Source organism: Equus przewalskii, chromosome 27 (assembly GCF_037783145.1).
Source record: "Equus przewalskii isolate Varuska chromosome 27, EquPr2, whole genome shotgun sequence".
Lineage (NCBI taxonomy): Eukaryota > Metazoa > Chordata > Mammalia > Perissodactyla > Equidae > Equus > Equus przewalskii.
Window position 1 is genome coordinate 29302877 of NC_091857.1, and position 22564 is coordinate 29325440.

Sequence of the window (22564 nt, forward strand, 5' to 3'; positions counted from 1 at the left end):
GAATAATCATCACTTTATTAAAGAATAATTTGATTAAACTTTATTTAGACAAACAACTGACCAATTTGTTTGGTACTAGGAAACCTAAGAGTATGTTCTACTTTAATATCTGAAGAGATATTCAAACAGCAAAATGAATAAAGTTGGGTTTCTTTTCTACTTCCCTGTATGAATTGTTATTCACTTTGACTAAGAAAAAAATTGTCATTTGCAAGATTGATGACTATACCATACGATTTCAGTCCACAATTTTATTCTGAAAATCTTTAAAAATGTCGCAAAGGATAGGCAGGCAACTGCTCAACTTTAAAAGCAAGCATATTTTCTTAAAATAAAACACTTAAGCTTTACATTTCACTCAAATACAAATATGGTATTTGTAAGAAGGCTTCAGAGCAGCAGTTCTCATAGTGCGGTCTGGGAACATCCCTGAGGGTCCCCAAAACCCATGAGGTCAAAACTATCTTTATAGTAGTATAAAGATAGTTTGCCTTTTTCACTGTGTTGACTGACATTTGCACTGATGGTGCAGAAACAGTGAGTAAAAGTGTTGATGCCTCAGCATGAATCCAGGCGCCAAACTGTACTAGTATTCATTATCACCTTCGCTGCCATGCACTTGCCGTGAAAAAAAGCCACTTCACCTAAGAATATCCTTGACGAAGAAGCAAACATTATTAATTTTAACAAAGCTCAGTCCTTGGGTCACATCTTTTGAATATCCTGTGTGATGAATGGAAATACAGACAAAGCCCTCCTGCTGCATACTGAATGCACACAGAATGGTTGTTTCAAGGAGAAGCATTTGATGGTTTGAGTTGAGAGCCGAACTGCCACTTTTTTCATGGAATACAATTTTTACTTGAAAGAACTAATGATAGACTACAGTTATTCAAATTTAGGTTATTTGGCAAACATTTTTTTCAACTGAGCCTATCTTTTCAAAGGAAACAACCAATAGTACTTATTTCCAATGATAAAATTTGAGTTTTCAAGCAAAAATGAGAATTCTGGAAAACCTGTATCTGCTACTGTTATCTGGACAGCTTCCAAATACTTGAAGAATCTGATAAGATCAGTGATGATATTAACCAATATGATGTTTTGATATTATATAATGAAATGTGTCAAAATTTGGAAGATCTACATAACTTAGTGAATTAATATTTTCCAAAAGACCAGTACATGTTTCAAAATCATGCAAGGGTAAAAGACAAACCAAAGAATTTTAGTATAATAGAGCACAAGTTCATTGCTATGGTTTCAGATTCCACATTGCAACTAACCTTTAACAAACTACTATCTGTTGAGTTTTGGTATAGCATCAGAGAAGTAATGACCTGAAAAAGCTATTAAAATTTCCATTTCCAACTACATATTTATGTGATTTTCCTTATATACTTCAACCAAAACATATTGCAACACACTGACGCGGTAGATGTGAGAATCCAGTTGTCTTAAGCCAGATATTAAAGAGATGTGCAAAACTACAAAACAATGTCATCCTTCTCAGTAAATTTTTGCTTTGGAAAATAGTTACTTCTCAGAAAAAAAAATGTGCTATTTATATTAACACATAATGGGCTTGTTATTGTTATTTATTTACTTATTTTTTGAGGAAGACTGGCTCTGAGCTAACATCTGCACCCATCTTCCTCTATTTCATATGTGAGATGCCTGCCACAGCATGGCTTGATAAGCAATGCTAGGTCCACGCCAGGGATCCAAACTGGCGAACTCCAGGCTGCTGAAGCACAGTGCATGAACTTAACTGCTGTGCCACCGGGCCAGCCTCTTGTTATTGTTATTTTTAAATGAATTAAATGGTTTTAAAGTTTCATTTTTAATTTCTAATGTGGTAAATATCAAGAGATATAACCCACATAAATAAAAGTTAAGATTTTCAGTATTTTCAAGAGTGTAGAAAATCTTGAAACCAAAAAGTCTGAGATCTGCTATCTTACAGTTTAAAAACAGCATTAAATGCATTATCTCAATCTCTCCTGTACCATCTATTTAGTTATCTGCCCTCCGTGTCCCTCACCTAGAAATTTTCCCATGTGTTACCCTGCTGGCTTACCTTGCATTCACAATGTTTCCAGCATTCAACTCTACCATTTCTTCAAAACCAATTGCAAATATATCAGTTGGCTTACTTCTTTTATCTACAATTAAGCATCCAAGAAAGACTTCTGAAATATAGCTTTAGTCAAATGGCAGCTCCCTCACAATACAACTAAGATCAACACTAGATTTCATAAAAGTCCATTTTTGTGTTTTAAGTTTAACCAAATTCAAATTAAAGGCAAAAACCCATGAGCGGGACAAAAGTACTTTACAGTAATTCACTTTAATTTACTTTGCTTTCTATTCAGGTGTCTTAACTCTGCTTCTTTAAGACTGTTATTCTTGAAGACCCTTAAGTCCTTCCAGAAATCACTTCTCAGAACTCTTGCTAAAGTCTGTACTGTGGACAGCAGAGAAACAAGCCACTTCTCAAAGGCTAAGGTGAACCAAAATTGGAGAGGTAAAGGAATTCTTCAGAAAAGGCACAAACAATAAAGTGGTTGAGAAACCATCTCGAATTAGAGATAACAGTTAGGGGGGATTTTTCACATTCAAATTTGAAAACCTCAGGCTCGATCCTTTTGCTATTTCCTGGGTAGAAGAAATCCAGGAGAACTGGAAGAGATTCAGGGGTTAAGACATACGTCTCTGTTCCAGCCATCAGCTCTCTCATGGCTGACAAGGACTAAAAGAGAACAGAAGCTGCTTGAGACAAGCAGCCCAGGGGTACTTTGGGTGGCCCAAGTATTCAGAAATGAGGATAAATAGCTAGAGCCTATAAATACTACGAACTAATACTAAGAAATAAAAAAATAAAAATATTTATTGACTGCTATTATGTGCAAGACTTACACATGCATCCTCTCATTTACCACACAAACATCTTATGTGAGACAGATTATTTTTGCCTTTTATTTACAGACAGAAAAAACTGAGGCTTTTGAGAGCGTAAGCAACTTGCCCAAGTTGAGACATAAAATGCAGTGTGGCACAATGACTCTGAAACCAAACTGCCTGAGTTCAAATCCCAGCCCTGCCACTGCTAACCGCTTGCCGCTACCTGGCAGGTTACTTCCCTTACTGTCTCTCAGTCTCCTCACCTGTGAAACTGGAATAGTAATAGTGCCTGTGTAGTAGGTCTGTTGCAAGGCTTAAACGAACAGAAGTAAAGTACTCAGAAGTGTAGTGTTAGCTGTTATTATTATTATTGCTACTACCAGAACTGCAGCCTCAATCAGGTTCAACGTAAGCGGAAAGGGGCATTTTAAAATAAGTTTGGGGACAATCCCAGGGTTTAAGACATGACTGATTAAAGATAATTAAAAAAGCGAAATATGTATCTCACATTATTTCATATGAACATCACTTTCACATATAATACTTGTTAAATGTGTACCATTTTAAAAAGGAATTAAAGTTGACTTAAAAAAAGAAGGTCTCAGATTCATGATTCTAATAAAAATCTTAATAAAAGCATCCTCAGCTTAACGTTTGGTTCTGGCTATTAGGAGCTTGGTGGCAGAGTACCCAAACTGAATGAAAACCAAGTTTTTACAAGGATAAATCAGTACTGTTAAGTTATAAAGTGCCAACGAATGTCACAAAAATTGTAAGACTGCTCATGAGCCACTCTGAATATTTCTTATCTTAGTAACTAAATAGAGGACTAGATTTGAAAAATGGGACATACTAGGTTTGAAAAATCATCAATTATAAAATAAGCTTGTTTTGTGTCAGTTTCAAAGAATAAAAACAGAACTAGTCTTTCTTACACGTGTGGTTACCTTTTAAAGATATCTATTTATGCATGGATCCGATTTCCTGAGACTCAAATATCAAAGAAAAACATTTTTTATTTTACCGTTATGTCTTCTTACAAAATAGAAAATAAAAGTCTAGGAATAAAAAAGAGATAAGATTTTAATAAATTTCATCTATAAAAATGTTGGCCTTTCAACTTTATAAATATAAGTTTCTTTTATAAAGTAATGCATATTGTGAAGTGCTGCATTTGTTTTCTACATTAATAAATCAGTCAGGATTAATAAGTTCCATATTATAAACAGCCAACCTTGAAACTCCAGGATGCCAGCTAACTTGGGTGCATCAAGAAGCCAGTCAGTGAGTGTCTGATTCTTAAAAGCTATACTGCGAAACTGCTTCCCACCGTTCACATTCCAGGTTCCAACACACACTCGAATTTTCTTGGGCTTGGAATACTTGTAGAAATTCTCACACATGCTCTTTAGTACTTTAGAAGATGCTAATCAAAAACAAAATACAACAGAATTTTAGCTGCATTAAACCACTTATAAAAACTTATTTTCACAGCTGAGAAATGATGCCTGGAAAGTACTATCATCATCCTAAGCACAAACATAAGACACATGCACAGGCACAAAAAGAGATCAGCCTTGAACACAAAGCCCAGCACAATGCAATTAAGCAACACAATTAAAATAAAATCAACCACATTAAATACAATAACCAAAGTAAAAGAGCTATGACAAAATTATTGCAGCAACATAAAACATGCAGAAAAATGGTTCTGTTTCAATGTAATGGTATTATTTTATAATGTACAAAATTAGAGACTGTACATTTTTTGGAATATAACAATTGACTTTCATACAACTTTCATTCGGGGCTGGTAAAAATATAAATTTTATTTCTCCCCAAACAAAAACATTTAAGAACACTTCCATTTAAAATTCTAGCTATTGGCAGGTGGTTTGATGAGTAATGGCTTCCTGACAAAAACGTAAATTACAGACAATAATGAGATGTTAGACAATGAAGTCACTTCTAAATGCTTCTCATCTCACTCAGAGCAGAAGCCAAAGCCTTTAACAGTGGTCTACAAGGCCCTAAACAACTTGCCTTGCCTTTCTGCCCTCATCTGCTGCCCCTTCCCTGTTCACTCACTGCTCAGCCACTGGACTCCCTGCTGTTTCAAAAAGATGCCAGGCCTGTTCCCACCACAGGGCCTTTGTACTGGCTGTTTCCACTACCTGTAACACTCTTCCCTCACCTCCTTCCAGTCTTTACTTTACAGCGAGGCTTTCCCTGACCACCTTATTTAAAACTGCATTCTGTCCCTAACCTTCAATATTCCCTCCCCTTCCTTTATTTTTCTCTATAGCATTTATCACCACTTATAAACTATGTATTTTATTTATTTATCCTGTAACTATCTGTCTCCCCTCACAAGAACGGATGCTCCATGAGGGCAGAAATGTTGGTTTATTTTGTTAACTGCACCATCCCTAGTGACTAGAAGAGTGCCTGGTACATAGTAAGTGCTCAATAAATAATCGTTAAATGAATGAGTGCTCAATACATTCTAAATCTTCAATCTCTTTCCTGCATATTTTTTAACTACTACCTATTTTCTTCCTTCTAAACCACATTTTATTTTGGTAAAATTAAATTCCCAGCACGTTAAAGTAGATAGAACTTTAACAGGACCTTAATCTAAAAACCAAACAATGTACACTTAGTTGGCAGTTAACTGCTAAGAGGAAAAGGAAATCAAAATGATTCTCACCTTTTACCACATGATCTTATTTTATTACGATATTTATTTTATGATACCAAGATATACAGCAGTCTTGTGAGAGAATGAGAGTGAAAAAGGCAAATAACATCTTAGAATTACTATGAAAATAGTTTTGATCTGTGAATCCCCTGAAAGAACTGCTGATTTAGTTGATAAGTATATCCACATTGTTCCCAGAGCAGACATGCGGATTTCTAGCCCTCTGCTATTTGATTTAATTCCTTGTACAGAGGTGTTGGTGATAATGAAAGCAGATTATACATTCTGGCCTGCCAGTATGGTTAATTGAAAACTGGCTGTACCTGGATAAAGCATCATTCTCTATTACTGTGGTTTATCATGGTCTTTATAAGTGAAGTCATTGCCAATGTTACTACAAGGAAAACTGCTTCTGAAATTCTTTCTATATCAAAACACAAGTTCTATAATGATTTAACAGCTTAAAATGTTCAGCAAGACAAACAATGAATTGTGTGAACAAAAACATGTTGCCATGTGGTGTGAACTAATAAACTCAGTCTATAAATGGAATAAAAAGTTAAAAAAATTCCTAGTTTATTCTTAATTGGTTGGCATCTTAATGTGCAGAAAGAAATGAGTCGATGTTCAAACAGATATCCATCCCTAAATAGCCTATCACTTCAGAAAATGGAGTTTCTTTGTAAAACTCAAAAATATATCCAAGTGCTCTCTTCCTCCATCCTTCTCAAAAAAAATAACCAATAGTTTCTCAAAACATTCAGAACAATAACTAAGCAAAACAAATCTTAAGTGATACCAAATCTTAAGTGAAAGGAAGAAAATTTGTCTTTTTTGGCTAAATTTCTGGCAAGAGTTTAACTTTTGTTCCTTTTGGCATAGATTCATGTTTAAAGACAAGATCATAAATCTTATTCAGAGAATGAAAGCATGAGATTCCTATGAATAGGAAAGGGAAGAAAAATAATGACCTTTAGTCTTATACACAACTTTTCTAATTTTGTTAGCAATTTAATGCTTTTTAAAAGATTTCAGATAGTATTTTAGTGCAGGTCTTACAGTTACAGGAAATATTTCATCCACAATATAAGGAAATGAGTCAATGCCTTTTCAAATATTATGTGTGAGAAACACTGCTGAGTCGTCATAAATATCACAGATAGTACTCTAAAATTAATCCAAAATAAAAATAGTCGCATCTGGGTTTTTTCCACCAGCCTATTAAGAGTACGGTATAACACTAATAATATTTGTTCAATGAAATATAAAGTAAAATTAAAACTAGATGACCTATATTTAATTGGAATTAAGCATTTGCTACATGAAGACGGAGAGCACCACATATTTCTGACTAAATGAAGTACTTAGTTTTCTCAAACTTAAATACGTTTCTTAGATTAAAACAAGCTATCAATTTATCCTATTAGAACCTGAGGGCAAAACAGAGAAAGTTTCCATTTACTTATGGCTTCATTTATTTACAATATCAACTTTAGAAAAATAGAGGAAAAGTTGCTTTTATTTATAGATTGATTTTCTATACTGTACCTGACTGTAACGTCTGTTCAGAAACTACGGATAGCATCAAGAAGAAAACAAAGAATCATTAGTACAACAGAAAGTTACAGTTAACATCTAGAGTGTTATGACAAAACATTCTGAGATGGAGACTCACTTTTTCCTTTTAAGTCAATTTGATGACTTTATTTTTTCAGATGGCTGTAGGATACCAAAGATTAAGAATAAATGATAACTGACACAAACCCTCTGTGTCTAGAAAAATCCTACAGTGACTCAGCGATGTCCCGAGTTTCACAACAGAAGGTTCTACACCTGCTTTTCACGCTGTTCCTGTACGTGTATATGTGTATGTGTGAGCATGTGCACATACATGTGAGGGAGAATATAAATCTGAAAACCTTACAGGCTGGATTGAACATATGAAAGACACTGCCCTAATATATACCTTACGGTATTCTTTCTGGGACTCACCAGTTGAAAAGTACAATCAATTCAGTTATAACACCATCAAACACATGCATTCCCAAAAAAACCACCATGCTATACAAAATGGTTCAAATTCCCACAGCCACAGGGCTTATGGGGAAAATGGAGTTAGGGCCCAACACTCAAAAACTTCGGCAGTGACAGGCCAAAAGACAGGAACCTAATAAGACAGTAGCAGAGTTTTACATGTGTTAAATGGTTAAGAAATGGATGAATACTCCTTAAAATATGGCGCTTCATCTTGAAAAAGAACTGAAGTTTGCTTGCAGAAATGGGCATCAGGAGTAACTGTGAATGACGGAAGAAGGGTTCTCTGATATTGGACAGAAAGCTGGAACATCAGAAGTGGATGGGTACGGCTCATAACACAGCTGGTGAACTGAGGGAAAGTGATGTTTGAGGTGCGCACATGTGTGTATGTGTGTTTTGTATATTTCTACCCATCTCAGTTCTGCTGGGTGCAGTTTTCTGCATTTACATAGCGTTACTGCTGGTGAAATCATGCATAAACTAATGTAGAATTAGCATTACACTCAAAATGTTCCCTAATATAGCATCCATGTTGGAACAAATTCCCATTCTCAGAACAAGCATTATAGCAGAACTGACTGTACTTTTTTTAAAAGGCATATTTTACATATAGTAAAATGTGTAAGAAACTAAAACCCTGATGATCAAGTACGGGAATCAGGTCCTTCACTTCTTTTCTGTCGTTCAATTGCTTACTTTCAATGTTGCTTATTAACTAAAGAAGGTACAAGTGGAAAGAGCTGATAAGATGGAAATCAGTCAAGTCTCCACTGTTGGAAGCCAGGAAGAAAACCTGAATAAAAGCAGTAGCTGAGATCAGATTTTGTTTTTTACAGCTTTAATAGGTCTCAGCTCCTCAGCCTACTTACAGATCCCTGAGGAGCTGACTGTAATTAACTACCTTCAGCACCATGCAGAATTCTGCAAGAATCCATGGTAACCTATTTGACCAAGCAATTATCCAAGAGCACATTACTTGATGAGAAACAATTTTCTACTTGAACTTGTCTACTTGAACAGGGAAAACTAAAGGTTTAGTTTGGAGATGATAGAAGAAATAAAAATGTTCAGACTGCTGAAAAGTTAAAATAGAAAAATATGGAATTAAGGAAGCCTAATTTATTAATTTCTACAATGAATGTTGAGTTTTCTCATGATATTACTCATTGACATGAGCTCAAATTCTTTTGATTTTAATAAAAAACATACTGAAAGATAAAAGGCCATCCTGAAAGCCAACTATTTATGTCAAATATTAAAATTGGGAGTAATAATTAGTGTCCAATAATAAACACTATTTTAAATTAATATGATTTAATGCTCATTCAAACAATAGCAATTAAAAGGTAAGACCAAGTTATATAAACTTTTGGGGTGGTGATTAGCAAAACCAACAATATAGGTATTGGTTTTTTCAATAAAGCTTTTGTTTTTTACATAACTATGTTATTGAATGCTCTACTAAAAGTACTAGCTGAATATTCTACGAAATTCTGCCTTACATAAAGTTAGCAATACTTAAACCATTCATGCTCTCCATCATAATCTAAAAAAGAAAACACGCATGGGCCTCAGTTTATGGCTTAATAATACCACTGATGATATAAACATTTTAAAAATGATAAACTTCCTTTGGAGAATGAAATTTTTAAAAATTACATTCATAGAAATTCCTTCCAAAACTGTTTTAATCAACTCAATCTAAAAATTATTTATGTAAATAAGCCTAATTTACCTCTTCAACTTTTAGAAGAAATATAGAGAAAGAAAGAAAGTAAAACATAAAGTTAAGTATGCATACCACGCAAACTTCCAGTAGTCAAAAGTGCTCGAGCTTTGTCAGCCAAATCACTATTTAGAGTATTTCCCAACAGCAAAACATCAATGGCCTCTTGCTTGGAGCTGTCAAAGAAGTTATTCTGAATCGTTCGGGTAACAGAACGAGCACCATCTTTTAACTTTCCGGCCTGTTGAAGAAAGGGAGCATGGACTCTCATTCTAAATTTCATTTTTAAAATAGTAAACAGTTTTAAACATTTACTGCCCAGGTATCATTAGTGGGTGCAGTTGTGGCACCGAGCTTTTCCATCTCTTTGTGCAGAGCCGTTATCCCAAAGAGGAAGAGAAACAGTGACACCTTGGGCACTGTTCATTTAAATGTGCTTATTTAAAACAAGGAAATTATTTCTTACATCATAGCTTTTAGACTTGGGGATGGGAAGGGTGGGGAGAAACAGGGGAGATAAAAGAGACACACTGTACATACATGCTCTAAACTCCAAAATAATTTAATAGTAGAAAAATAAAATTGAAATTGTTCCCAAATAACTTATATTAGTTAAAACTAAAACTGAACATAAGAATGAAAGTCTAGTCTAAAAAGAAATTTATAACTACAGTTCATAAATAAATATTACATGTAAACTACAGTTCGCATATTTTAGGTCTTTTTATTGCCCACTTAAATATATATAATAAGAATAATAAACTTATGCCAATTCCTACAGTGGAGAGCTGATTACAACTTTTTTTTTTTTTTTTTTTTTTAAAGATTTTATTTTTTCCTTTTTCTCCCCAAAGCCCCCCGGTACATAGTTGTGTATTCTTCATTGTGGGTTCTTCTAGTTGTGGCATGTGGGACGCTGCCTCAGCGTGGTCTGATGAGCAGTGCCATGTCCGCGCCCAGGATTCGAACTAAGGAAACAGTGGGCCGCCTGCAGCGGAGCGCGCGAACTTAACCACTCGGCCACGGGGCCAGCCCCTGATTACAACTTTTAATGAACATATATTTTACTTAGGCATGTTAGTTACCATAAAGATTTATTTTGATCTTACAGATTTAGATGACTGTTGAAAAAAAACCAAACAACTCTCACCTTTTGAAAAAAACTTTAGTTTGCAACATGCACTTTTTATCCCTTAAAGAAATAACAGTAATTTGAGGCTTAAAATATTTCCTCCTGCATGATACCATACACAAATGACATTATTTAAAAAGACACTCACCATTCACATTATCAGGCAATTAATCAAAAGGAACCCAGAGAAAGGAAAAGAAAGAGCAGTTCAGACGTTAGATTTTAGTTCAATTCAGACTAGCATATTTAATATATAAAATTTCCCATCTATCTGTTAGAGATAAAAGAGACTAAAAATATATGTAAGCTCTGTACATATATTGTCTTACTCACTGCAGAAACAAAAAAGCAGAGGAACATAAAATGATATTTTAAGCAATAGTTCTAAGAGAATCAGGTTTTAACAGCAAGAATTATGTTCTCCATTTAACAGGAATAAATGAAAGTTTAACAATTTCAGGTTTTCAAAAATAGGGAACATTTAAGAACTAAATATTTGTAAGTCTCAGTACACATTATTTTTATGAGTTGAACAGAGGGACTCTCCAGGGAAGGCCGTCACCTCTGGACAGAGGCATGGCATTTTATGAGGCAGAAAAGGAGGAAGATTTGGAAATTAAAAGAAGACAGTGATGAGGAATGCTCTTTAAAGAATTTCAGTTGCTATCCTGAAGAGGCTGAATGAGAACTATAAAAGTGCTAAATGTTCTTGTTTCTATTCCTAATGTAATTTGAGGAATTGTAGACATTTAAAAAATTCAACTGAGGCCAAGAGCCTTAAAAAGCCAATATTTAAGTGTATAAAATAATGAAAAAAATCTCAAGTATGCTTCTGAAGTCTCTCAATAAGGGCCAAATACTAGAGTGGAAAGTAGTCTGTAGATAATAGCAGCAATTAAAAGGTAATGAGGCATAGAATCATAAATAAGCCCATCTCTCACACTTCTTTTGCACATTTTGATAGCCTCCTTTTCAAGGAAAGGTAAGTAAAATTATAAAAACTTAACAATCAAGCCCTAATAGTGTTGGGTTCATGGTAGGTGTTGCATAAATTGTTCACTGATTTATTCATTCATCCAGCATTAGTCACACATCTATTAAACAGGAGGCACTGTGTCAAGTGCTAGGGACACAAACCAAATGAGATAGGACCCTTTACTAGGAGGATTATGGTTAAAAAAACATCATATTTATAATCAAAATAAACAACATAAAAAGATAAAACAGATATGCAAGGGAAAAATTACACACAAAAAATGTACGCAACATACATATAGGCCTAATGGATAACCACTAAATGACGAAGTACGTCGTACTCTCACATCTAGGGAAATCTCTCTCTTTCATTCCATCATCAATAGCACTATAGAGGGTGTGTTAAAGAGAATATAAAAGCATGATAAGACAGAGACCAAAAACAGATACCTAAAAAAACCCCTGTTAATTAAAAAAGAGACCATTTAAAAGCTTTATTAAGAGAGGAAAAAGAGGATCCTTTATAATGCTGTGCTAGATCGAGATTTACCTTAGCCTTTCCTTCAAGAGCTCCAGTCCCTGCATATATCTTACTGATTGAATCACCATTTACAGACCACATTGACCGAAAAACCTCTTGAAAGCGAGTCACCAACTGAGGCTTTTCAGCTAAGCCAAGAGCTTCCAACTGTTTAGTAAGCATCTAAAACAGCAAAAGAGAAACTTGTATAAATATATCAGTACATTAATTGTGCTGTGACTTTTTAAGAACTACCAGAATCAAATTAAAAATTTCTAGTTATAGGACTATGTGGAATTGGATTCTGAAAACACAAGTTTACTAGGCTGTTATTTCCCACCATTTCAATTTTTAAAGTAAATATCCATCCATGAAACTTACAAATAACTTAACATTCCCTTGTTGTAATAAGAACTTCTTTCTGGTTAAATGACAAAATTAATCTTACTGAAACGTCTCTATAAATCAGACTAGTTTACCTGTTCAGCTAAAAGAACTAATTGTTCAACATGTATTAGAGCAACGAAATATATTTACCAAGTTTATCTAAACATATACAGAAATAATTAAGTTTCTTTAATTTTTGGATTTGGTCCTATAAGTTGGGGTAATTAAGGTCAAAAGTTTAGAGAAAAGGAGAGCTGCTCTTGAACTGTCACAAAAATAAGTCATATCTTTGAATAAAGTCATGACAGCTTTTTATGTCATAGATCTTTGGGCCACCACAATACCTTCATCATAGATAACAACGAAAGTGTTTAGAAAAGTTATTGGTCTTTACTCTGAACAAATTTTAGCCTTGAAATCTGGCAAAGTCAAAGCAACATACAATTCTTAGTCTATTTCTCTTATTTGGAATCCAGTCATATTCTATGCCTTGCATTTTTACTGAACTCCCTCCCATTTGTGTTTTGCCTTAACTTATCTATAAATATGGAGATTATCCATAATTACAGAGGGATCAAAAAACAAAATAACATAAAAAACCCTAAACTGGCTTTGCTTACCTAGGGACTCACACCAAAGCTGTTCTTTGTTGGCATGGAGAACAAAACAAAATAAGCCCCCAGGATCCCCTTTATCATTTATATGCCTGTCTCTTCAAGGAATTGGGGAAAACTGGTCTTTACTACTAGTTTGGTTTTGCCTACTTTACTAGTAAATTTTGTAACCAGTCAACCAATTGCTATACTCGGGAGTATTCTCACACCTAACTACCAAAAGCAGATAGGCAGCTAAGTTACATTCTGAACACTAACACTTGTTTTACCTTTCATAAAGACTTTCAAGTATTTCAATAAGCTTACCCTCAGAATCTAAGTAAATGTAGTTAGTTACTTAGAAACAGAACTCAAAACAAACAGGAGCCACAGGATAAACTCCATCCAAATGCCAACTGCCTGCTTTCACTTTTCTTGTCTCTGTCATATTTTCCAAATCTATTATGATAAACCTCAATAACAGACTTCAAAAAAGGCAAAACAGTAAACTTGAAAAATACATTTCTGCAGCAGAGAATTCTACATTCTGTACTTTCACTTTTGAGACTGAAAGAACTTCGGCTGCAGAGTAACTAATTAACCAATATTGTGACCAAATATGAGATCATTAATTAGAGGAGATAAGAACATGTTATTTCCTATTCCTGTTTTTTTTTTCTTTTTAGTATTAGAGAACTATGCTAAGTTCCTATGGAACTAAATGAAGACCCACCATAGCCTTAGGACCCTAACTGTTGCATAATAGGAAAGCCAGAAAGCTCAGCATTGCTACAGTTTGTCACATAGTTGAGATAATATTAGACCAAATTTGATGGATAAGTGGTAAAGAAAAAAACTTTTAAACAAAGACTGAGTTAGAGAAGTTGAATCTCATTTACTTTCATTCTCATTGACAACGGCATTCTCTTCTGATCCTGTCTTATGTAGCTACTGATTTGAAAATGCCATATAAAGTGCAGTGGGTAACAGACCGTCAGAAACATAATCCTACAGGACTGTGCATGTGAAAATAGACCCCCCAATTCCAAAGGGACATTTAAAAGACAACACAGAGAATGAAGGCCAAATATATACAAAAACATATACTTATTTTCTTCCAAAAGACAGGCAAAGGAAGCAATTATTGGGATAGTATAAGTTTTTTTAAGGGAAGGTTAAGGAACAATAGAGTGAAATATATAGATAGCTACCTAAAGAGACTATTCAGAACAGATAAAGGAAACATTTAAATGAAAATAGATTTTGGCAGAAAAAAAAAAAAGACTAGAAGAGAAGTACAAAATACCCTTAATGAAGTATAACTTCATTTTGTGGAAAGTAACTGAGAAACATAAATATTACAAAAGCACTGAAAGAGGCAGCGGATGCAAGTCATACCCACACATTTTAATTTATTTTTTACCTCTAAGCCAAGGAATGCCTGCACACTATTTGTTCTGTCGAGACAATCCAAGCAGTTTGTTCGGACTGTACCACTCTGGCATCTGTAACAAATTCAGTAAAGTTAAACAGCTGGTTAGAAACAAAAATAACAAAGCTAAAATAAACAGAGAAAAGTTAAGGTGATTAAAATGTAGCAGCCACTTTCTACCCTCAACTTTTTATTATTACAAATTTCAAACATACAAAAAAGATGAAAGAATTTTACAGTGAATACATATCCACCATCTCAATTCTGCAATTATTAACATTTGTCATATAGTCTTTACCAGGTATCTATCTATTCATCCACACTCACTATTTTTAATTAGGCCAGTAGTTAAGAACTAAACATACATAATCAAATATTTGTGAAATGAATTTTAAAAACTTAAGATCTGTTATCTCTACTGCTGTCCTATAAAATTTCTATGGCACTGATACTAAATATTGTACAAATTGAAAAAATTAACAACTTGAGTTTTGTTCACTAAAGTTTACCTTAACCTATTCTGAACTTAAATCTTCAATATTTACTTTCCTCTTGCATTTCTATGCAAAAACTGAAGATTTAAATTATCCTAAAGCAGACGATAACCAATGTCTTTTACTTCCATCTGCATTTAAGTCTTTACTTAGGTCAAGAAATATTAAAACATTAGTTTTAAGAGAGAAGTGGCATAGCCTCGGAGACAACAGCATGAGGTCTGGAGCCAGATGGATGTTAGCCCTACATTTGCCAGTTATGTGACTTGGGGCAGATTATAGCCTATGCCTCAATTTCCTCAAATGTGAATTGGGATAACAATAGACACTATCCCTACGATTGTTGTTATTGATACATGTAGAGACTAAGTACACTGCCCGGCCCACAGGACATGCCCAACAACATAAGCTAGTATTATTACTTGTTGAATTCTGAAGAAAGAAAACAAACCCATAATCAAGTATAATAAAGGAAGATATTTTCTTTAACTACAAACTTCAATTTTAGAAAATTTAAGAGTTCAATGTGAAGAATAATTTTTAAGTTATAGCAAAGTTTCAATTTAAAGAAAGAGAAACAGTCAAACCTTTGAACTTCACTTCCATCGAAATAGAAAAATCCATAATCTAGAAACTTTTGGACTTGAGGTTTAAGAACACTATGTAATTTTTCTGCCTTTCCTCCTTTAACCATTTGATGATAGTCAAAATTCACCATCTGGATATCAGCAGCATGTTCAGAAGCTTTCAAATGACTCTGAAAGGAAAAAGGCAAATATTCACCTAAGTGTTAACTAAATATGATCTTATCAATATAATGTTATAAATGGAACTTTACATTTTATTATTTTTTTAAAGATTGGCACCTGAGCTAACATCTGTTGCCAATCTTCTTTTTTCTTCTTCTTCTCCTCCCCAAAGCGCCCCCAGTACATAGTTGTATATTCTAGTTGTGAGTGTCTCTGGTTGTGCTGTGTGAGATGCCACCACAGCACAACCTGATGAGTGGTGCCATGTCTGCACCCAGGATCTAAATCAGTGAAACCCCGGGCTGCCAAAGTGCAGAGCACAACTTAACCACTTGCCTATGGGGCCGGCCCCAGAACCTCACATTTTAAATTAAAACCTCGCATGGCCCTTTGAAATCTACTAATCTCACAAAGCTTTCATCGACGCTGGTAGTCAAATGGAAAATTATTTGCTGATATCTAATGGCATCTTCTTCCTAAAACTCATATATTATCCCTGAGAGATTAAGTGACATAATTAATATGAGGCAACTTAAATAACATTCATCATTTCCAATCACCAGCATTTCATTTTTTACAACACAAATTTAATAACTGCTTACATATGTTATAGAATCTCAAAATAAATTAACTTCTTTTTAAGACAAAGCTTATCAAAGATTGAAAAACTCATTTTTTACACTTCCATTCAATACATACAAATGTTTTAAAAGTTTACCATAAAAAACCATTCTCTGAAGTATAATCTATTTATTAACAATATTTATTTCACAAAATTAAAAGAAAATACCCAAATAATTAAGTTACTTCTGGACTTAGAGTAAACTTTAGAAAATGTTTTCTAATTATTTTGTTTGTTTCTAATTATTTTGCTTATAATCTTACGTAACACCATGATTTATATTAATTCATTATTGATTCAATAAGCGTTTATTAAGAATATTTTTTTTTAGAAGTCAGACATGTCTTTGGATTCTTTTTTTACTTGAAATTCTTAAATTTTCTCTCATCAATACAAGAGGGTACAATCCAGACTTGCAGGTATACAAATGCATTATTCACCATTTCATAAGACTAAAACAATGACTGTGGTTTCTAGGAAAGAGGCAAAGCAATAAAGAGATGAAGGAGGAAACTGTCTGGTATTTTTCTACCAGTGACAAATGAACATTTTTTGGGGAGAAGGGTATTCTTCTGCTTCTCCACAACATAAATAAGCACATTTTAGAAAACAGTCAACTGCCATGAAAGCTTTCTATAATCCCAATTTCAGCAACATTATCCTAAATTATTTCCTAATAGCCCCAAAGAGTTAATGGTTCCAAGTACCCAACCTTTTGCTAGGAAGTCATTTACTTCCTGGAAGAATTTGATTATTGTGTTACATTATTTTTTTAATACCATTCTAGGTGTCCACGGGCCAGAACAGAAGAAAAAGTGATCATACTTACCTGGAAAGCCTTACTTAGCATATGTTCACCCTCCTTAGAGCCAAGCAAATTTACTATTATTTGTTTACCATATAAATTCTTAAGTGTTCTAAAATGCCTAGTAAAGAAAGAAAGGAAATAAGCATATGTCAAATTATAAGCCAAAATTACTTTTCAATAAGCAGGAATCCCCTATTAAATAGAACCTATGTGGCAGTATTTTAAACTCAGAATTCATAAAATTGGATGCAAATTCATTCCGTATGGTCTCGAAACTCTGAATACATGAAAACTCAGTTAATGCAGTTTCCTCTCTAACTTACCAACGCTAAGACTCCCAGCTATGCTGGAGCTACTGCAGTCACCCAGCTCCCTCTCTGCTCTGTGAGGCTGGTGCTAGACAAGCACAGAGAACACGAGCCACCCTCTTGGCTGGGAAGGCAACTGTACCTCATGAGGACATGAGGACATCACACACTCCGTGAACATTCAGAGAGACCTCCTTAAGAGCTCTAGCCTTAAGAAAAATAGCCCCCAAATATGAGCCATTTTTCTCTCCAGCTTCTAGCCATTTCAGAGGCTATGGCACAATGCCATCTAAAGGAAAAATAACATGAGCCACGGATATTATTTTAAATTTTCTAGAAGGTACATTTAAAAAAAGTGAAAACAGATGAAATTCATTTACATATATTTTATTTAACCCACTGCAGTTAAAATATCATTTTAACATGTAATCAATATATAAAATAAATATTAATAAGATTTTGCTTTTTTTGTACTAAGTCTTTGAAATTCCGTGTGTATTTTACACTTACAGCACACCTCAATTTAGACTAGTCAATTTCAAGTGCTGAAGGGCTATACGTGGCTCATGGCAACCATACTGGACAGTGCACCCAGAGCAGTAGTTTTAAGGCCAAGAGATCAAGACCTACACACCTATTGCTATCATCCCTAGAAATCGTAACACTAGCATCACTGTCTTCCAGTTAAATTAGGAATCAGAAAAAATTTTACTTAGAGCCAAAAAAGCTGAAATGAATCAGCAAATACAATTATAACTAGTCCCACTGCTTAACAGTATGAAAACTTACAGCATTATGTAAAAATAATCAGTCTTACCTATCAAAAGCAGGTGCATTGGCTTCAAATCCCCTTGACATACGGACACGATGAGATCCCACCTAGGACAAGAAAAATATGTTTAATCATACCAAAAGACAACATATAGAAGAAATATCATTGTTTATAATATGCAATAATTCATTTGCTGAATACACAGCAGTAAGTCGAATAGCTGATTTTCATTCATGATATTCTTTTAAAAGAAACAAGTTCTAGGGGTTTCCCTTCCCCTTTATTTTTCAAAAGGCAATCTCGAAAAAAAAAAAATAGAAGTTACACCATTATGAAATACTTGTAAGCTAAGAGGAATTTTATTTATGAAAGATATTTTTAAGAGTGCTTTCATATAAATTATCTTGTTTTAAGCTCAAAGTATGTGTTCTCTGTAAGTTAACAGATATTACTGCCATTTGGGCAAAAAAAACTGAAATACAGACAAATGAAATAACTTGTCTTCTTAGGTCAACATTAATTCCAAAAAAGATTCGCATGATCTAAATTCCTAGTCTTCCAAGCTGCCTACAAGTGCAACGTCTCTATATATTTTTCTATGTTTCCCTATGCTGAACATCCTATTCACTTCTCCCTTACCTAAAGATCCAACAAATTAAAAATACTGTTCCTGGAAAAACAGACTTTCCAAGTCGATCTTCCAGTCAGGTAACGATAGTTAGGGAACATTTTGCAAAATAAGAAAATTTGGGTTAAGAGAATTAAACAAGATGGAAAACACCTGCCTATAGTGTTCTGTTATAGTTTTTCTTTTCTCTTATAGGAAAGTGGCAGAAAGATCAGACAGAATTGAGAAAGCTACAACAGATGCCAAGAAGAAACATAAAGGTGAAACCAGATTATTTCCCTGAATTTCACTTTTAAACATTTCCCTTGAGACTTTGAGATGAAAGATCCCCAGAATTCTTCTGGCTAATCTGTGAACAAAGTGACTTCGAAGGGGACATGGGAGGAGGGTTACCAAATCAGTCATGCAGTTCGACAAATAAACCAGACAATAAACTCTAATATGCTCATCCAATTCCAAAACTGACTTAACAGTATTATCAGTCATTAAGCAGTCTCCCCTCTATCCTGATAAGTGACACAATCTAATAACTGTCCAGATAACCAGCGGATTCTCTCTTTAAGGTTTTTTTCTTTTTAATAAGAAATTGACGGGGCCAGCCCAGTGCCATAGCAGTTAAATTTGTGGGCTCCACTTCAGCGGCCCAGGGTTCGCCAGTTTGGATCCCAGGCACAGACCTATGCACTACTCATCAAGACATGCTGTGGCAGGCGCCCCACATATAAAACACAGGAAGATGGGTACAGATGTTAGATCAGGGTGCATCTTCCTCACCAAAAAAAAAGAAAGAAAGAAAGAAATTGATTAGCCTAATGTCACATCTATATTCAATTTCATTTTATACTACTTAATAGTGTTTATAAAATTTTAAAATTTGCAAGATGGGTGCTCCAGGACTTTAAGCATTTTAGACTAAAGAAAACTGAGCAGAAGTCGATACTTTTTATTTGGAGTAATCTCAGGTAATTTCTTATAACTGTATAAAAGTCCAAGACTTAGCATTTTCTTTATTGATTAACATTTACCTTGCACAGTACTGCCAGCTATCAAGAAGGTGAAAAAACACAAGTTCACACGTTTTTCAGGTAATGGCTGTGGTTGTTCCCCATTGCTATGCTCCTTAACACATATACACAACCAGCTACATATGCTAACTCTTATAGCAATACACTGGTTAGGACTAGGTCTTATTACTCCATATTAAAGAAAAAAATTCTATAATAAAAGAGCGGTCAACTGTGATAAAAGCAGCACTCCAGAAAGTCTTAAGGCTTTAGATAATCATAGATTTATCCAATTTCAAATAAGGTAACATCAAAGATATTTTTTAAAAACCATTTAATTGGGTGGTATGAAGCATCATTTTTCATCAATATTGCTTCATGTTCACATATTTCTAAAACTTCAATTCAACCAAAAATCGAGTGTGCAAGGCTATACTAGGCATAGATCTCATGATGCTTACTACCATCTTTTAAGACCAATATAAGCTATAATATAATGTCAGAGTAATACTATAAAGTATAAATGCTAAATAACTTCAGGGAAAGGAAATCATAAGGAAAATGCGTGAGTTGCCTGCACTTAAAATATTATTCTTACCTGTGTAGCACCTTATGACAACTCTTATAATGCCTCAAACTACTTCATATTGATATTTACCTTTTCCATAAAAGGCCTGACTCCCCAACAGATTGTAAGCTCTCTCTAAAGGATCACTAGCGTCTCTGAATGCCTCACAGTATATAAGACTATACACCTAGCATAGAATAATAGACACCCGAAGAACTTAAGTATTTAATAAAGAGATCAGTGTGGAGGAGTGACTGAATCCACTCAATGAGATCTGAGGTGGCTAGTGAAGGACAACAGACCTTCATTTTTGGAACAGTGGATTCCTGTTAAAAAATCACAAGGCATGAAATTGGACAGGTAGAAGAAGCCAGATCATGAAATGGGTGCCTAGATCTAATGAGCATAATACAGCAAAAGTGAGAAGAACTGCCAGGGAGCTAGGAGGGGACCAGTTAGAAAACGGAGAATATTCCAGGCAAGAAGGAATTATGAAGACCTTAACTGGGATGACAGCAGTGGTACTACAAAGAAAGGGAAAGTCCCAATGGCTAGGAGAACACTGGGGCTAAGTGTCACAGGGCTACTTGTAGCTACAGTAGTTCAGGACTGGCTACTGGAGCAGACGGCGCTGGAAACACTTCATGGTCACTAGGGTAGGATCTGGTACAACAGAAATTCTCAAATTTTAGTAGTAGGGAACTTGGTTAAAAAGGCAGATTCCTGGCCCCATTCCAAGAGATTCTATTTCAGCCTATGAGAAGTTAAGGCCATGAATCTGCATTCTAAAATCACTTCGGATGATTCCTTTAAAATCTTTTAATTTGAAAACCTCAGAGGATGGGGCCGGCTCCGTGGCCCAGTGGTTAAGTTCGTGCGCTCCGCTGTGGTGGCCCAGGGTTCGGATCCTGGGTGCGGACATGGCACCGCTCGTGAGGCCACATTGAGGCGGCATCCCACATCCCACAACTAGAAGGACCTGCAACTAGGATATACAACTGTGTACGGGGCGGGGGGAGGGGGGGTAGGGGAGATAAAGCAGGAAGAAAAAAAAAAGGACTGGCAACAGTTGTTAGCCCAGGTGCCCATCTTTAAAAAAAAAAAGAAAAGAAAAGAAAACCTCAGAGGAATAATCATGGAGGATAAGAGGCAAGTCAAGGGACAACTATCTAAAGATTCTCTGTCCATGACTTCTGAAATGGGACATCTCACTAGGCAACACTAACTTCAAGGATTCCCTATAATAAATTTCAGTCCCAAGACTACACACAACACCTAACACCATTTCCAACCACTCTAAGTCAAAAGCCCCTGTTTGTCTTCTATGGGAAAATTAATTTTTGGACTTGGTATTTTTATTTTTAAAAATCAGTATCTATTTTTTCAGTTTTTTTAAATCAATTAAATATTTTCATTCCTCTATCACCTACTCTTTTAGAATGATGGAGAAAATGTTTTGCTGTAAAAGACTCATGAAACTAATCCACTCCTGTTCAAAGAAAGGCTGTTTTTAAAAACTACTAAGCTACCAGTTTGTTTCCTGTATCTATGAGTCTGTTTTTCAGATTCCACATACAAGTGAAATCATACAATATTTGTCTTTCTCTGTCTGATTTACTTCAATTAGCATAATTCCCTCAAGGTCCATCCATGTTGTCATAAATAGCAAGATGTCATTCTTTTTATGGTTGAGTAATATTTCATTTTATGCATGTCTGTGTGTTTTTCTTTATGTGTATGTGTGGATTCTTTATCCATTAATCTATCGATAGATACTTAGGTTGCTTCCATATCTTGGCTATTGCAAATAATGCTACAATCAACATAGGGGTGCACATATCTCTTCGAATTAGTGTTTTCCTTTTCTTCAGATAAATACCCAGAAGTAGAATTGCTGGGTCGTATGGTAGTTTTATTTTTAATTTTTTAAGGAACATCCATACTGTTTTCCATAGTGGCTGCACCAGTTTACATTTTCATCAACAGTGTACGAGGGTTCCCTCTTTTCCACATCCTCACCAACACTTATTTTTTGTCTTTTTCATAGTAGTGACTCTGACAAGTGTGAGGTAGACAGGTGGGGGTAGGGGGTGGGCAGGCAAAGTAGGTGAAGGAGATTAAGAGGTACACACTTGCAGTTATAAAGTCAGTCATGGGGATGTACTGTAGAGCATAGGGAATACAGCAAATAATATTGTAATAAC

The 22564-nt window shown here is 34.8% G+C and overlaps 1 protein-coding gene across 50 annotated transcripts in view; it reads right to left on the reverse strand.

The window, feature by feature from the left end:
• The window catches only part of SYNJ1 (synaptojanin 1), an 88298-nt gene that overhangs the window by 33619 nt on the left and 32115 nt on the right, over positions 1–22564 (reverse strand). For 18 of the 50 annotated variants that reach the window (XM_070597148.1, XM_070597153.1, XM_070597162.1 and 15 more), the window contains exons 7-15: positions 18206–18267; positions 17102–17198; positions 15489–15658; positions 14399–14480; positions 12026–12178; positions 9444–9600; positions 7154–7177; positions 4139–4330; positions 2081–2165 (exon numbers count right to left, since the gene is read on the reverse strand). In XM_070597148.1, the coding sequence (XP_070453249.1) occupies positions 2081–2165; positions 4139–4330; positions 7154–7177; positions 9444–9600; positions 12026–12178; positions 14399–14480; positions 15489–15658; positions 17102–17198; positions 18206–18267 (1022 nt within the window). Of the gene's footprint in view, positions 1–2080; positions 2166–4138; positions 4331–7153; positions 7178–9443; positions 9610–12025; positions 12179–14398; positions 14481–15488; positions 15659–17101; positions 17199–18205; positions 18268–22564 lie in introns of all 50 variants that reach the window. The other 32 variants (XM_070597136.1, XM_070597170.1, XM_070597167.1 and 29 more) reach the window with 3 other exon arrangements.